We start from the raw sequence: 16828 nt of genomic DNA, 5'->3' as shown, positions 1-16828 counted from the left end.
CAAACCCTGAATCCTGAGAAACCAAGCAGAAGAGATGAGTTCACAGATTCATTTCTTTACATCCTGGATTCTCTGTGCCTTGGACATTTCAGTGCCGACGGGAGGAGACAGCTGAAACAGCGTACTCGCCCTAAATTAAGCTGAACGTTTTAACAGATACTGCAAATTGTTGGAGCATGGGATGCTTTTTGGACAAGGTTTATCAGGACCCTTCTGACAATTAGAATTCAGCATGTGCTTCTTATTTAAAAAATGGGTCGATTATTTAACCACTACTGATAATAATAGCGTTGGTCATTTATATACCGGCCACAGCTTTTTCTGCACAAATCGGTAGGTGAAGTATAAAGAATAAGGTTGGCCCATTTAAAGCTACATCGAGACATCGGGTGGGCTCGGTCCAAGTTCATTTTCTAGCCCAGGGCAGAAAGTTGGCAAGGTCAATCTATGGTGTCAGATCCTATGGCGTGCCGTTGGCTTGTTACCGTACATTTCATGGTATTCCATGACCTTGCCTTCCGGGTGGTCCCTCTAGAAATTAGAAAGCAGGGGCAACAGCAAATCCGGATACCATACAAGTAGCACATAGTTATGGGTCTGATTTACTTAATCATCTCACTGATGGAAACTTCACAACTCTCAATTCCTAACAGATACACACATTAATATGGATGAAGAGAGAGTGTCTTTGTAATTGTTATACACTAAAATGTTAATTAAGTTGTATAACTATAGGGATTAAATTATGCTAACAAAGAAGACTATATGCTAAAACACAAGTACAAATTAAGATACTACTCTATTCAACAGAGTAGATCAATCATTCTTAGAGATTATTCTCTCTTCATGACATGTTTAACTATAAAGAACAGTCTTATCTTGGAAAGTGACTCCATGAATGCAGTACTTTGAATTTCTAAGCTTGCTGAAGCCCCATGGAGGTTCCCGCATATTGTTTCTTAAATTAAGTCAATAAGCCTAAAGCTTCTGGGTTGGGATATCAAACACATCCCCAGACCGAGTAATGACATTGCCGACAGCCTTGCCAATGACGGGGTGGAAAGATCAAGGAATTTATTGTATATTTTTTCTGAATGATGCCTACTGTCTTGTGATTGTGGTTTATGACTTTCTGTTGCTGCCAATAAGGAACAAAAACAGGAGTTTACTGTTTCCAAGTATAAGTGGTGCGTTTAAAGATTTTTGGATGCTAGTAAAATTGATGTGTGATTGTTCAAGAGATCAAATGTTGTATTGTCCTTGGCTTGGCTGTTTTTTGTTAAGTCAGGTTAGTAACTGACTGCTGTCTCAAGTCAGATTCTTTTGTAAATTACAAAGACTTCCTGTCTTGATCAATGAAAATCTTTACTTATTCAAAAAAAAAAAAATTATAAACACAGCTTCCGTCATCACTTCTGGCAGTTGGATCGAAGTTTGTTGCTGATGGATCCGTGCGGCCTTCAGGGACAGGCAGATTAACCTGCTGAGCTGCTTTGCCTGCATCCAAACAATTATGAAAAGCTTAATTATAATCTTCTTGTATCCTTTATTGTTTTCATTTAGTTATAATCCTAAAGCCAGATGCAAGCCACCAGCAAGCCCTTTAGGATCAAGGGTCTAACCATAGAAGCTTCCATTCTTGATGGCATCATCATTAGCATCTCCAAGAGCTGCCTCTTTCAAGTACTTATCAGCCAACTGGACTCTCTTTACATTCTCCTGTTCTTGGACAAGCATGTTTCCATACTCAAGTAGCTTCTCAAGAGTCATTTTTGGCTGCTCAAATGTTGGAGGTCCCTCCTTTGAATTCACAAGCCTTTTCCCAACATTTTGTACTCCAACATCTGAAACCCATCCCCTCACTTCATCATCGTATACTCTCGCCCTGAGGGCACCAAAAAAATCTGCAATAAGTGTGCATATTAGTATTCTCCCATCAATTTCATTTTTGCACGTATTAGAAGGTATCCTTAAGGTAAGGAAGGCTTACCAATAGATTGTCCAGGGAAAGTGTCAACAAGCTTGACAATGTCTTCATGAGGAACACGGTCGGTTTTGAAAATACCAGAGCACACACCAATCCTATCTTCTCGAGTAGGAGCCCAGTAGAATTTCTCCATACGACCATCACGGATGAGAGGAGCATACAATGTGGAGAAGTCATTACCAGTGACTATAATAGGAACACGGGGATTCTCTTCCTTGTTGTACATACCAGGGAGCTGAACATATGTTGGGTTATCAGCAATGTTCATCAGGGTAGCATTCACCATTTGATTGTTGACTGTATATTGGGTGGTTCCACCCATCCTTCCAGCACCTGCATCAAGGTCGTTGATGAAGAGGCAGCACATCTTTCCCTTCCTGATGATGTCTGCTGCCTCACGATACCTTTGTCTGATCAATTTTGCAGGCTCCCCAGCATTCCCGCTTTCCAATTCACCAGCACTCATCATAATGGGACTGTATACTCATGGTCATAGGATCAAAGAGCAAGGATCATAAATATCTAAATGAATATTTGAAAGTTTTACTCTTTTACAAGTCAATTAAGCACATTCTGCCAAACATGTTGTCAAGAGAACTATTAATAGGCTCAAAATTTTTCAATTTTCTCCCTCTTTTTCAACAATTTTCCTGAATCATCAAAGATTCAAAGTGAAGAAAGCAATAATAGTAAAAAAAAAAAGACATTAACTTACTTGATTCCCATCTTGGCAAAGACAAGCTCACATTGGAATGATTTCCCTTGACCTTTACCTCCCCAAATACCCAAGATGAGAGGCACCTGTCACAGTTATTCACAAATTATCCAACTTTCTTGATATTCAACAAAAATTATATAGCTGATTGAACAAATCTTAAGGCATTCTATCAACACACCTTAATGTTTGGCAGGTTCAAGAAATTTTTGGTGATGTGAACAACAACCTTGTCCATGAATGCAGGAGCAATGTAGAACCCATCCATAGTATTGTCCAAGTTGTACCTACAAAGAGTTGAGCAATATTGTTCCTTGTCAAAATTCAATCTCACACTGCAATTCCATGCAGTAGTCTTAAACTTACATCAATTTTGAGATTCCTTAATTAATTAGCCACTTACGTGCGAAGGCCTTGGCTGATGTAGTCATAGGAACTCATGATAGCATGGTGAGTTCCTGTCCCCATAGGAGCCTGGAAGACAGTGTCCACCATTCCCTTTCCTCTTGTAATATCCTGTTGGTCATCAGATTCATCATAGGCAAGCCCCTTCCACCTGTCCTTTGAGGTCTGCTTTGACTCATCATATTCAGCAACAACCTTGAAATTCTTTGGAGAAACCTTCCGGTGGCTGATCTTGGAGGTAACCTTCTTCAGAGTGTTTCCCCAGAATGCTGAGCTTGGAAGTGATGCTGCTGCAGGCCCAGAGCCATTCAAGTTCCACTGCAACAAAGACACTCTCTTTTTTACTACCGCACCACAAGATTGTAACAAAACAACCGATTCCATATCCTTAAGAAAAGAATTCACAGTTTGCAAATTAATTCTTTTTCCATTTTCTTCTTCTACACCCAGAAGTTTGAAAGACGATGAAAACTATAAAAGAGACAGTTAAAAGGTCTACAAAGTCGAGAGATGCTACGGCAATGACTAGGACAAGAAAACAAAATAGAGCGGGAAAAAGCATAGTACCGGCACCCTGTTAACAGCTCCTACGGCTGAGACAGCAGTAGCCATGACTGAACGGCTGAGATCAGAATTAGGAATGGGCTTTAAATGGCAACAAGACGAAATGAAACTGAAAACAAAATCTCAACAAAACAGTTCTTGGAGTGTTGTGGATTTGAAGATGGAAGATTGGTTGGGTGGGGAGCTTTATAAGGACAAGTTATGGGCGTGCGGAGAACAGTGGGAGAAATCCCGTGGATTGGCTTGCGAATTGGCTGATGGCCGCACGATAAAGACTCTGGAGTTTTATTGCTACGTTGGTTTTGGAATATGGGGCCTGTTACACTTGGGATGGCAATGGTTAAAGAAGTTTTTAAATTATTCAAAAATTTTAAATAAAATTTTATTTTTATTTCATAAAAAATTAATTTTTTGTATTCTATTTAAAATTACATAAATTTTTAATTTTTTATTTTAAATTAAATAAGAGTATATGATTAATAATTGACTTAGTTAAAATTTTATTTAACATTCTATGTTACGTGACGTAATAATGATCGATATATTAATATGATATGATGATATGATCATGTGATATTTTTTACTTGTCATATTAATATTACTATTAATCATGTGAGTATAAAAAAATAACAAGTGATATTTTACATAATAATAGTTAATCAATTTTTAATTATGATGATTTATTTAATTTAAAATAAAAATATAAAAATTTAATTAAATATAATAAAAAATAAAAATTTATTTAAATTATTTTATACAATTCAAAACTTCTTTTAAATATTGTATCATATTATTTCATTAGATTAAGCAATATTAAGATACTCGATACTAGAATTTTATTTTTACAGCATTTCTTATCCACAACTTTGGCTTGCGGAAGACGCACCCTTCCCAGAGTAAATTAGATTGAATCCAAAATAGGAAAGATAATAGCAACTCCAGTCTGTTCAATGTAAAAATATTAAAATAAATAAATAAATAATGCAACCTGGCAAACTAAAAGCCAAAAGCATTCATTCTTTTCGGGTTTCCAAGTGCAAATATCACAAGGCCAGGACAACTTTCGTTATCTCATCCATTGTTATCTGTAGCTTGGGCGTTTACTTGACAGAGATGTGAGCTAGTGGCCCTGATTCTTGACCTTGTGATCCTTTTCTTGAGAAGGAAAATCCAGGATTGCCATCATTTTCACTTTGCAGTTCCAAACCCTTCCATGCAATTCTATTTTGTCTAATGGCTCACCATCTCTGACCTAATTCAATCAGTTAGTGTTCTTTTTTCTGAATGCTAAAATTTCTTGAATTGGGAACTTGCCCAACTTGCTATAACCATAGACCTGAATTCATTGATATTTAGACCTTTGGGCTTAAAAGAAGCCTGTCTGGAAAGGTAAATATGTTCTCTGCTTATAAATGCAATTAGAATATGTTTTAATTCCTCAAAAAAATTATGCTTAATCACACAGATTATGTGTAAAATATATTAAAAATAGAATGATATACGTGTTATATATCTTTTAAAAATAAATTCATAATTAGAGATAGCAACTAGCTGACTTAAAGGTGAATTGATGATTTGGTTGGCGTCCTTTCATTAAGTTGGGCCTTTAGTCTTCCTCCAATGTGAAATGGAGGTAATTCAAAGTCACAATATCTAAGGTTTGCATAAGTATGAAAAGGAAAAGAAATGCCAAGTCAATCTAAGTTGAATTTTAACATCGTTCTAATATTGATTATTTGTTACAGATTATACTTATATAATATATCGAAGCAAGCGTGATGCATGTGATTAGCTACTCAGATAAGTTGGCCTTGACATCTTTTATCATTGCAGAGACCTCTCTCATGGTAGGTCGTTCTTCAGGTGATTTCCTGGCACACATCAAACCAATATTTAACACGGTGGCCATGCCATCAGCATGTGATGGCTTCCATTCTTTTTGCCGAAGTTCATGATCCACAATAATGTCCAGGAAATTGTCAGGCAGATGCATTGAAACCCATTTTTGCAAATCCATATCGCCAGTGAACAGATTGTCTGTGGGTCTTTTCCTTGTAAACATCTCGAGGACCAGTACGCCAAAACTGTTGACATCTCCTCAGGTTGAGACCCCTGCCCTCATCCCATATTCTGCATTAATGCTAGATATGGTCAGCTTTTCGGAAGACTTAACAGAGGGAATAAAAACAGTTCATATAATCATTGTTGAAAAAAACAAAAAAAGGAGTTACATAATGTAAAACGTCACCTGGAGCCATGTAGCCAATTGATCCTTTTAGTCCGAGGGAACTACTAAGATGAGCCTTGGGTGAATTCCTAAGTAGGATCCTTGCGAGTCCAAAATTGCCAACATGAGCTAACATTTCTCCATCCAGGAGAACGTTGCTTGGCTTAAGTTCACAGTGCACAACAGGGGTGTCGCAATCATGATGCAAATATTCAACTGCTGAGGCGACATCTTGAGCTATCTTCAATCTCAGGTTTATGTCAAGAGCTTTTTCTACCTCACAGTTTTCACTTCTAGGGTGAAGTAACTGTTCCAGGTTTCCATTTGGCATGAACGGAAGGACTAATGCCTTGAAATCGCCAGCTGAACATACACTTATAATTTTAACACGTTTCCAGTGTCTGATATTTCGAAGAGCTTCGCACTCAGCTAGAAAGCTCTCAGAAGCTCCATGTTGCCCCAGTTTAAAGACCTTGACAGCTGCCAAACTTCTCTCACAAAAAAATCCCTTGTAAACTGATCCAAAGCTACACTCTCGATCAAATATTCTGAACTGAAATTTCGGCTAGCGAGTTTAAGATCGTGATGCCTATGCCTTGGATGCCCCTCCCGTGAATTAGCATCATCATTACCGTCAAGGACCCCTGAACCTTTCTTTCTAACGGACCAAAGGACTAACATGGAGATAATGACGAATGCGACAGATGCAAACAACGCTATTAGTATAATTTTTACCTTTGAATCACCTGAGTGTTTTTCTGGAGAATCGCATTTTGGGAGTCCTAAATCTGTTACTCCACCACAAAGCTTCAGATTTCCAGAAAGAGAAACCCCTGTTGAGTTTCTGAAAATCCCCGCTTTTGGAACCTCTCCCGAGAGCTGGCTCCTGGACAGGTTTAAAACTTGCAAGAATTCTTAAGTTTCTAAAGAAGTCGGGATGACACCAGTGAGTTTGTTTGAGGAGAAGTCAATATACTCTATTCCTTTCAATTTGGCTAGAGAATTTGGTATTGATCCCTGAAATGAATTTCTAGACATAGTCAAATACAATAGGCTTGAACAATCACCAATTGTGACAGGTATATCCCCTGATTGTTGGTTACTTGCCACGTCTATTGCTTGAATCATTTTAAGATTGCCTACTTCGGCAGGAACAAATCCGCTTAAGGAACTGAAAGAGGGGTTCAGGATCATTCCAAAACTTGGAATTCCAAATATATCTACATAAACTGAGACAATAAGTTAGATTTTACCCAAGGAACTTTTCACGTATAAGGTGGGTTCCCTTTCACTGCGAAAGAACTTATTACTCCTCAGATAGCCTTAATTTTCTCATACCAAGCTCTTGGTGCCTACTTTAAACCGTAAAGAGCCTTGATCAATTTATAGACTTTATCTTCTTTGCCTTTCTCAACAAATCCTTCAGGCTGCTTGACATAAATATCTTCATTTATAGTCCCATTTAAAAACACAAATTTAACCTCCATGTGCCAAATCCTCCATTGTTCCCTTCCTGCAAGTGCTATAAGAAGTCTAATCGTTTCATGCCTAGCCGTCAGAGCAAAGGTCTCAAAGAAATCCACACCATGGAGAGGAAAACCTCTCACCACTAACTTGGCTTTCAATTTATTTATCTAGCCATTAGAGTTTAGCTTGGTTCTGAAAATCCACTTTACATTGATAACTCTTTGATATTTTGGTCTATCAACCAAAATCGAGGTTTGGTTTCCTTTGATCATTGTCATTTCAGCCTCCATAGCAAGTTTCCATTGTTTATCAGATGCAGCTTCAATATAGGAACTTGGATCAATTATAGAAACATTACATTGCTCAAAAATATGTTGTAAAGATCAAGTTCCTCTTATTGGTATGTCATTGACATTATCATCTAACTCATGTCCTGCTTCTTCTTCAAAAACATCCAGGTTCACCACAACATTATCATTGTTATTTTCTGCAATTTGATTCTTCATCCAATTCCAATGAAGGTCTTCACTGAACACTACATCTCGACTAATGAAAACTTTCTTTGTTTTAACATTTTTTTTTAAAGGTAAATTTATTGATGAAGTCTTTTAAAGAAATAACAGTTTAAACAGCTTTCAAAAGAGCAAAAGCATCCTCACATACAAGGATCGGTAAGCATCAGAAGCAATCTGATGTGCGAACAGAAAAAGTGAATCATTTGTACATTTTAGAATTGTTCTACATAACTAAACTTTAGAGGAAAGATCCATTCCTGGTGACTCGAGGAAGGTACTAAAGTTATTAGCTCTCAATATCCCAACTTTAATAAGACCGTCATCTATTGAATTTATCTCCCGGCTGATATGATTAAAGGTGACTCTTATGATAGATTTAGAAAGAGTTTCAATGGCATTGGAGATTAGTTTCATACGCTAGGGAACTTTGCTATGGTCTCTCGTCTAGAGAATGGCGTTAGAGGAATCACTTTCAACTTTCAAGTTAGAGTTGGAGGCCCATGGAGAGGCAAGGAAAAATTTAAGACCCTGGTGAATGGCTTGAAATTCAGCAAAGTTTGAATCTTTTATGCCAATGTTGTGGGAGAAAGTACCTTTTATGACACCTTGGTGGTTCCTAAGGATTACACCTATACCAACTGGCCTGAGTTTACCTATGGCTGCTCCATCGATATTTAGCTTAAGCGTGCCGTAAGGAAGTGGCATCCAAGTGGCGCTCACTTTCAGCTTACTTTCTTCTCCCTTGACAGCGGAAGTAACAAGATAAGTAAGGCACATATTATATGAAATATGCCCCAACTGCCACTTGCACTTGCACCAAAGCGTGTGGCGTAAGAAGATAATATCAACAATCTGGTGGGAGTCAAAAGTCTTATTCTTGAATATAATTTCATTACGACAAAGCCATAAAGACCAAAAAGAGGCGAAAAAAAGCATTCTCCAGGGATCTCTCTTTTGGTTTGGGAGAGGCATAAGCATCCAGGCCTTGAAAAAGGACACAACATCACTTGGAGAGGCCCAACTAATGCACTATTTCTTGCAACAAAGGGGCCAAACTTCCCAGGCCATAAAACAATTGAAAAATAAGTGAGAAGGGGTCTCAAGGTGAGCTTTGCAAAATGAACAAGAGGCTTCCTCTCTACAAATGATTCCTCTATCGTGGAGTGTAGCTTTAACTGCTAGCTTTCCATGGAGAACCTGCCAGCAGAAGGTTTCAATTTTAGGGGGGACAAGGCTAGTCCAGAGGTAACTCCAAGGTTTAATAATGGCATTAGAAGAACTCTTATAGAAATTATAAAAAGAAAAGGATGAGTATTGACCACTGGTGGAGTGCTTCCAGATTGCCTTATCCATATCAGTGCGATGAGGTTGGATATCTTCAATAAAACTTTTAAAGTTGGTCCACTGATTTTTTTCCCAACTTAGGGGTGGCTTACGCAACTTAATCTCCCAACACGATTTATCATTTATCCACTGTCCCAAGCTTGCAATGGTGGCTTTTTTATCAACTGCAAGAGCCTGAATTCTAGGAAAAAGAACTACTAGGGTGGAGTTTTCTAGCCAAGCATCATTCCAGAAAGAAATAGTAGCACCATTGCCTAAAGAATGCCTAAACCCAGAGATAACAAAATTATGATAATTGTTCCCAGGAACGAGAGGCTTTGAAATCTGTTTCTAGAGAATAGATGGGTTTGAGACCTTCCCTGATGGGATCATGAAGCCCAGGTTCAGTTTATTTGTTTCAACATTAAACAGCCGGTGTCCTTTTGTAGCATTGCTATAACCCAAGTTAATTGAGATTTGGGTTTTCAAGTCCAGTTTGGTTCTTTTCTGCTAAGGAAATTGGGCATATGCAATGCAGCCAAATACTTTCACATTTGAAACAGATGGTTTATATCCATTCCAAACATTAAATGGTGTCATTGAATTCAACGTTGTAGTGGGTACAAATTTTGCAAAGTCACAGCAAAATTTGCAACCTCTACCCAAAAGTATTTTGGCATTTATTGCTCAAATAATAAGCATCTGATCATCTCCACAACAATATGATTCTTCCTCTCGCTTACACCGTTTTGCTAAGGAGTGTATGATACTGTAAAAAACTGTTTGATTCCTTCTTGAGCTAACAAGGCTTTAAACTCATTTAAACTGTACTTTAAGCCTTTATCTGATCTTAAGGCTTTGATTTTTTTATCAATTTGCTTCTCCACAAGAACTTTAAACTTCATAAAGTATTAAATGGCTTTTGACTTTTGCTTGAGGAAAAATATCTAGCAAAACCTGGTGAAATCATCAATAAACAAAATGAAATATTTGTTTCCATTAAGTGATAAAGTGCCAATAGGACCACAAATATCAGTATGCATGAGTTACAACCGATTTGTGGCTCATGTTTGACTTTGATTCGGAAAAGGATGCCTACTTTGCTTGGCCTGTAGACAAATTTCACATGTTTTCTCAACTTTAGTGATTACTGGCATATCATTGATGAGATTCAAAGATCATATGTTCTTTATGGACTGATAGTTGATGTGGCCTAATCTTTTGTGCCACAACCTAGCTTCATTTGAAACACATTTATAGGCCATATGACGTGCTTCATTCAAATCTAATGGGAAACATTTGTTTCTCATTTTAACAGTTGTAATTTCTTTACCAGATGGGTCAAAAATCGTGCATTGTTTGTCTTTGAATAATAGTGAATTTTTTTCTTTCACTAACTGCCCTACACTTAAAAGGTTTTGAATAACTTCAGGTGTAAAGCAAACATTGGCAATGGTTTTCATACCTTTCTTAGTAGTGATACCAATGATGCCACGACCTTCAATCTTTAGCAAATTTCCATTTCCAATTTCTATAGTTGACTTGTAGGCTTTATTTAGATCAAGAAAGTTCTTAATCTTGCTTGTAATATGAGTGGAGCAGGCACTATCAATCAACCAAACACTATCTTTTTCTGAGTTATTTGATTTAATAACCATAAATAGTGTTTCTTCAACTTCTTCCTTTTGTTCCACAATTGCAGCTTTTTCTTCAACTCGGTTTTCTTTGTTTTGCAAACTTTTTCAACATGTCTCTTTTGATTGCAGGCTCTTCATTTTACATGGGGCATGTCCCAGCAATATTTCTCAATGTGATTCTTCTTTTTGCAGTAAGAACATGGTGGAAATTGCCCTTTCATTCCTTGTTTCCTTGCAGCAATTTTATCTTTCTTCTCATGTTCGGTCTTCTTGTGACTTCTACTGCTAGTTCATTTGTCAACACTTCTTACAGCCAAGGCTGCTTCGACATGGTCTTCTTGCCTTAATGCTCTGCGTTGCTTTTGAGCTTGCAAAGCATTTATTAATTCTGATACTGACATAGTTGTCAAGTTCTTAGAATCCTCTAGAGAGGAAATTTTTTATTCAAATTTTTCAAGCAAACTTACCAAAAATTTGTTGACAACTCTTCTTCCTGTTATATTGTCACCAAGTAGTCTTAACTGATTTACAACTCTTAAAACTTTATCAAAATAACCCTTCATCGTTTCTTCATCTTTCATTGTTAGCACTTCAAATTCTCTCAACAAATTTAGAATCTATATTTGCCTTGTACGATTACTACCACGAAACTCTTCCTTTATCTTGTCCTAAGCTTCCTTTGCAGATTCACATGCCATGATCCTTGCAAAGATTGCATCCGTGACAGCGGAGTGGATGCAAGATAAAGCCTTAAACCATTTTGCTACTTCTTCATTGTATTGCTTCATTTGAGCAATTGTTGGGTTGGCTTGTCAGGTAAGAAGGTCACCTCCTACTACCACAAGCCTTTAGATATGTCTTAATTTTCATGGCCCACATGGGATAATTGTTCCCATTGAAAATTGGATGAAGAGCAATGTTGTAGCTAGAAGAGGTCATGTATTTTAAAAGTTTGAAGGAAAGAACAAATAAAGGAAAAAAAGGTTGTAAAGGATAAATGTGTTGAAACGAATTTGCCAAGGTCCCTTAAGATCATCTCTAATACCATGTTGATCTTTTGAAAATATTTATAAGAGAAATTAGAATACTTATCAAAAACGTAATAGAAAATTTTCAGAAAAGAGATAAATTGAAAACAAGGAATTGAATGATTTTTTTGCTACTGCATTAAGTGTATTTATGCACAAACACTAAAAAGATAAAGGACAATAAAACAACTAATATAAAACTAAGGGATCAAAGACAACACAACTTATTTAAATAATTGTTGTCTTTAACAGCTCACATCATGTGGCCTTTATTACAACATAATTAAAATTGCTTAAGGATAAAATTCTAAGTCATGTGGTTGACATGTGGACATCTTCGTCTTTCAAAATGCCACTTTCTCCATCCGAGACTTTAATTTCCATTAGTTTTTGACCCAAGCCTAATTGGTTATCTTTTGTTGCAAGTGAATACCGTACACTTCGCCACCAGCCCACGGTGGTCCCCTGTAACTTGATGGATAATAGGTACGTGTTATTGAAAAAAATAGGTTTTAGATTTATAAATGTAAATATAGTATATATTAATGAGTTAATTTTTTTAAAAAACATATATATAATCTTGTGATAAAATGGTATTAGAATCAATTTACATTAAATTTCGATATCACACCAAATGTTTTAATGCATGGAGTAGGATGACTCGATTTATGATAAGAGTACATAAATGTAAACGAGAAAGAATATTATAAAATTTCATATCGAATAAATAAAGGATTTGAAGTTGGATTTATAAGCATGATTACTACATACGATAATCAGAAAATCTTTTTTGAAAAGATGCACCAGCAATGCATCCATGGTAATAACAAGGGGTTCGTCTCTTGCCAAGACATAGGTCATTTAGGATAACGATTAAATTAAAAAATTTTCCATCCTTATCTCTTTCTATCATTCCGGTTTGAAAAAGAACATAAAAGAATTTTATATTGATTACTGTAATACCTCCTTATCCGCAAAATGGAATGGGGACTTTGCCTAGTGGAAGGTGCACCCTTCCCAGGCAAATTAGATTGAATCCAAAGATAGCAAAGGGAATAGCAACTCTAGGAATTTCTCTCTCTGCTCAATGTAGATGTATTCAAATAATAATATAAAAGGCAACGTGGCAAACTACAAGCCGAAAGCATTCATTCTTTAGGTTTTCCAAATGTCAAAAGCCTGAGACAACTTTTGTTTTCATCGCAGCAGGAAAAGGACAACAAAATTCGAATTCAATCTAAGTTGACCGTTAACATCGTTTTAATATAGAATATATTACTGACAAATTTAATGCATAAGTAGGTATAGTGTGTGGAGCAATCATGATGCATACCATTAGCTTTACTCTGGTAAGTTGGCCTTGACATTTTCTATCATTGCAGAGACCTCTCTCATGGTAGGTCGTTCTTCTGGTGATTTTCTGGCACACATCAATCCAATATTTAACACTCTGGCTATTCCGTCAGAATGTGCTGGCTGCCATTCGTTTTGCAGAAGTTCATGATCTACAATATCCAGGAGATTGTCAGGAAGGTGCATTGAAACCCATTTTTGCAAATCCATATCTCCAGTGAACAGATTGTCTGTGGGTCTTTTCCTTGTAAACATCTCCAGGATCAGTATGCCAAAACTGTAGACATCCCCTCGGGTTGAGGCCCCTGCCCCCATCCCATATTCTGCATTAATGCTGGATATGATCAGCTTTCAGAAGAATTAACAGAAGGAATAAAAACAGAACATATAATCATTGTTGAAAGGAAAAGAGTTACGGAATATAAAAACATCACCTGGAGCCATGTAGCCAAGTGATCCTTTTAGTCCAATGGAACTGCTAAGATGAGCCTTGGCTGAATTCTTAAGTAGGATCCTTGCGAGTCCAAAATCGCCAACATGAGCTAACATTTCTCCATCCAGGAGAACGTTGCTTGGCTTAAGATCACAGTGCACAACAGGGGTTTCACAATCATGATGCAAATACGCCAGTGCTGAGGCGACATCTTGAGCTATCTTCAATCTCAGGTTTATATCAAGTGCTTTTTCTACCACACAGTTTTCACTTCTCGGGTGAAGTAACTGTTCCAGATTTCCATTTGGCATGAACGGAAGGATTAATGCCTTGAAATCGCCAGCTGAACATACACTTATAATTTTAACAAGGTTCCGGTGTCTGATATTTCGAAGAGCTTCGCACTCAGCTAGGAAGCTCTTAGAAGCTCCGTGTTGCCCCATTTTAAAGACCTTGATAGCTGCCAAACTTCCATCACGAAAAATTCCCTTGTAAACTGATCCAAAGCTACCCTCTCCGATCAAATATTCTGAACTGAAATTTCGGGTAGCAAGTTTGAGATCGTGATGCCTATACCTTGGATGCCTCTCCGGTGAATTAGCATCATCGTTATCCTCATGGACTCCAGAACCTTTCTTTCTGACGTACCAAAGGACTAACATGGAGATAATGATGAATGCGACAGATGCAAACAACGCTATTAGTATAATTTTTACCTTTGAATCATCTGGGTGTTTTTCTGGAGAATTGCATTTTGGGAGTCCTAAATCTGGTACTCCACCACAAAGCTTCAGATTTCCAGAAAGAGAAACCCCTGTTGAGTTTCTGAAAATCCCCGCTTTTGGAACCTCTCCCGAGAGCTGGTTCCTGGACAGGTTTAAAACTTGCAAGAATTTTAAAGTTTCTAAAGAAGTCGGGATGACACCGGTGAGTTTGTTTGAGGAGAGGTCAATATATTCTATACCTTTCAATTTGGCTAGAGAATTTGGTATTGGTCCCTGAAATGAATTTCTAGGCATATTCAAATACAGTAGGCTTGAACAATCTCCAATTGTGACAGGTATATCCCCTGATAGTTGGTTATTTTCCACGTCTATTGCCTGAATCATATTCAGATTGCCTACTTCGGCAGGAACAAATCCACTTAAAGAATTGAAAGAGAGGTTCAGGATCATTCCAAAACTTGGAATTCCAAATATATCTCTGGGAATAGTTCCGTTAAGCAAGTTAACTGACAGGTCTAGCGACTGAAGACGCTGACAGTCTCCCAAGGTTGCAGGAATAGTCCCTTCTAAAAAATTGTTGCTTAGGTGAACTTCAGATAAGTAAGTCAGGTTTCCAAGAGACTCTGGTATCTTTCCTGAGAATTTGTTTTGGTGTAAGTAAATATTCTGCAGGTTTGGCAAACTACCTATTGAAGGTGGAATGCTTCCACTCAAGGAATTGCGTTCAAAAGCTATAAGGGTCAAGTTGATCAAATTACTTACCTCTCCAGGTAAGCTTCCTTCAAAAAAGTTGTTATTCATGACCAACAATGAAAGTTGTCGAGAGAGATTCCCTATAGAAGATGGAAGCTTGCCAGTAAGCTGATTTTCCGCCACCGAAAATACTTGAAGTTGGGTAGAATTTGCCAAAGAAGTTATGAAATCCATGTTGCCCATATTAACCAGCGAGTTCATCTGTAAGCTCAAAATTTGAATATTTGGCAGGTTCCACAGTAATGGAATTCGGCCACTGAAACTGTTATTTGAGAGATCAACACGAACTAAGTTTGAAGCATTGCCTAAAGACGGTGGTATGCGTCCAGACAAAAGATTTCCTCCCAAGTAAAGGGTCGTTAAGCTTGTTAAAGTAGTAAACATATCTGGAGGGAGGGTACCTGTGAGTCTATTGCCAGCCATGGCTAAGGCAATCAACGAGGAACTATTGAACAATGAAGGTGGGATTTCACCGGAAATGCTATTAAGGCCGACCTGAAGGTTGATTAAAAAGGGAAGGCGACCCAACCCCTCCGGTATCTGTCCATGTAGGTCGTTTGACATTAGAATTAAGTTTGTCAAAGAAGAGAGATTCACAAATGAAGATGGAATAGGGCCTGCGAGAAAATTTTGCGCCAAAGATACATCTTGAAGCTCTGAAAGTGAACCTAATTCTTTTGGAATGGTTCCTTGGAGCCTGTTGATTGACAGATCAAGAAGAGTAAGTCTAGTACATAAACTTAAAGATGATGGTATTGAGCCTTGAATTTGATTAGAACCTAGAATCAGTGTTCTTAACCGGAAAAGCTGACCCATTTCTTGTGGAAGGTTTCGAAGAAAACTGTTGTTTTGAAGGTTCAAGTAGTTAAGAAAGGAGAGGTTGCCAATATGAGGAGCAATGATACCCACAAGTCCATGGTTTTCAAGGTTGATACCTGTAACTCTCTGTTTAGTGACATTACAAGTAACTCCGGTCCAGTTGCAGAAGGAAGTACTCGGATTCCAGGTCCCAAGAACTCCGAGAGGATCACGACTTATCTCAGACTTAAATGCAAGAAGGGATTCCTGGTCAGTGTTGTTGTTGAACCTAGGTAGACCTTGGGAGCCACCCAGCAATGGTTGGATAATGAGACTGAGAATCAAAATGGTGATTTCTGCGGCCATTTCTGTTTACTTTAGGCTTGGCTACCTTAAGATGGAGGATGCAATTAAAGCAAAAAAACTAAAGTATTTAAAATATTGAAATTCTACTGTGTATATATGATGTCGTCATGACATTATATGTCTTAGCGCATAATCTACAAAGAAGAAAAACAACAAACTCGAAATACTAGTTTTTACTTGTAGATTCAATCATGGTTACTGCAAATCATGCTCGCTTACTCTTTCTTAGAATTGAGATTTTCCCTGAAGTCTTGTTAGATTGTTCCTCGAAGATTAGTTTCTGGTCCCTACAGACTAACATCTCTTTGCTGCAGCTTAGTGGCAGACAATTAGGCATGCTTATTGTGACTTATATTACTTGTTTGTCTCTATAAATTTGGTTTTAGTTGATAGCTTGTTGACTAAGATTAGTGCTAGTCATACTTTATGCACATTTACTTATCAAATTCTGAAGATCAGTTAAGGTATTTTTGAATCTTTAGGCTTGTATATGTATCAGCAGCCATTGAATGAAATCTCCATCAGTTGCAGC

General features: G+C 37.5%; 2 protein-coding genes and 1 pseudogene across 6 annotated transcripts; all 3 read right to left on the bottom strand.

The window, feature by feature from the left end:
* Positions 1–1125: 1125 nt before the first annotated feature.
* On the bottom strand, positions 1126–3954 carry LOC110420396 (ribulose bisphosphate carboxylase/oxygenase activase 2, chloroplastic-like). 3 transcript variants are annotated; one of them, XM_021433687.2, is made up of 7 exons: positions 3675–3954; positions 3106–3425; positions 2884–2989; positions 2703–2788; positions 1991–2463; positions 1623–1904; positions 1129–1497 (listed from the first exon to the last, which is right to left on the bottom strand). In XM_021433687.2, exons 1-7 carry the CDS (start codon positions 3717–3719, stop codon positions 1370–1372), a joined length of 1440 nt encoding a protein of 479 aa, XP_021289362.1. In that variant the 5' UTR covers positions 3720–3954; the 3' UTR covers positions 1129–1369. The 3 variants fall into 3 exon arrangements, with proteins under 3 accessions (XP_089640323.1, XP_021289362.1, XP_089640324.1); XM_089784197.1 differs by lacking the exon at positions 3675–3954 and having other exon boundaries at positions 1126–1497; positions 3106–3662; XM_089784198.1 differs by having other exon boundaries at positions 1354–1904.
* Positions 3955–5462: 1508 nt separating this feature from the next.
* Positions 5463–8657, bottom strand: LOC110420659 (receptor kinase-like protein Xa21; annotated as a pseudogene). The gene is made up of 3 exons (XR_016351468.1): positions 8474–8657; positions 5920–7127; positions 5463–5801 (listed from the first exon to the last, which is right to left on the bottom strand). The product of XR_016351468.1 is annotated as a receptor kinase-like protein Xa21 (transcript).
* A 3312-nt stretch (positions 8658–11969) lies between these two features.
* On the bottom strand, positions 11970–16828 carry LOC110420930 (uncharacterized). Of its 2 annotated transcripts, none has more exons than XM_021434348.2 (3): positions 13656–16828; positions 13202–13544; positions 11970–12339 (listed from the first exon to the last, which is right to left on the bottom strand). In XM_021434348.2, the coding sequence occupies exons 1-2, from the start codon at positions 16294–16296 to the stop codon at positions 13210–13212; spliced, it is 2976 nt and encodes a 991-aa protein (XP_021290023.1). In that variant the 5' UTR covers positions 16297–16828; the 3' UTR covers positions 11970–12339; positions 13202–13209. The 2 variants fall into 2 exon arrangements, with proteins under 2 accessions (XP_021290023.1, XP_021290022.1); XM_021434347.2 differs by having other exon boundaries at positions 11970–12333.

The sequence above is a fragment of the Theobroma umbraticum genome, unplaced genomic scaffold (genome assembly GCF_002168275.2).
Source record: "Theobroma umbraticum cultivar Fairchild unplaced genomic scaffold, ASM216827v3 scaffold_86.0, whole genome shotgun sequence".
Classification (NCBI taxonomy): Eukaryota; Viridiplantae; Streptophyta; class Magnoliopsida; order Malvales; family Malvaceae; genus Theobroma; species Theobroma umbraticum.
This window is presented reverse-complemented; position numbering and strand designations above follow the sequence as displayed.

Coding starts and splice junctions, on each gene's coding strand:
- LOC110420396 (XM_089784197.1), bottom strand. CDS start 3,491: ATGGAATCGGTTGTTTTGTTACAATCTTGTGGTGCGGTAGTAAAAAAG. Junction 2,464..2,702: donor TTTGCCAAGATGGGAATCAA/GTAAGTTAATGT, acceptor ATGAGTATACAG/TCCCATTATGATGAGTGCTG. Junction 1,905..1,990: donor TTTCCCTGGACAATCTATTG/GTAAGCCTTCCT, acceptor CACTTATTGCAG/ATTTTTTTGGTGCCCTCAGG.
- LOC110420930 (XM_021434348.2), bottom strand. CDS start 16,296: ATGGCCGCAGAAATCACCATTTTGATTCTCAGTCTCATTATCCAACCA. Junction 13,545..13,655: donor ACTTGGCTACATGGCTCCAG/GTGATGTTTTTA, acceptor GCATTAATGCAG/AATATGGGATGGGGGCAGGG.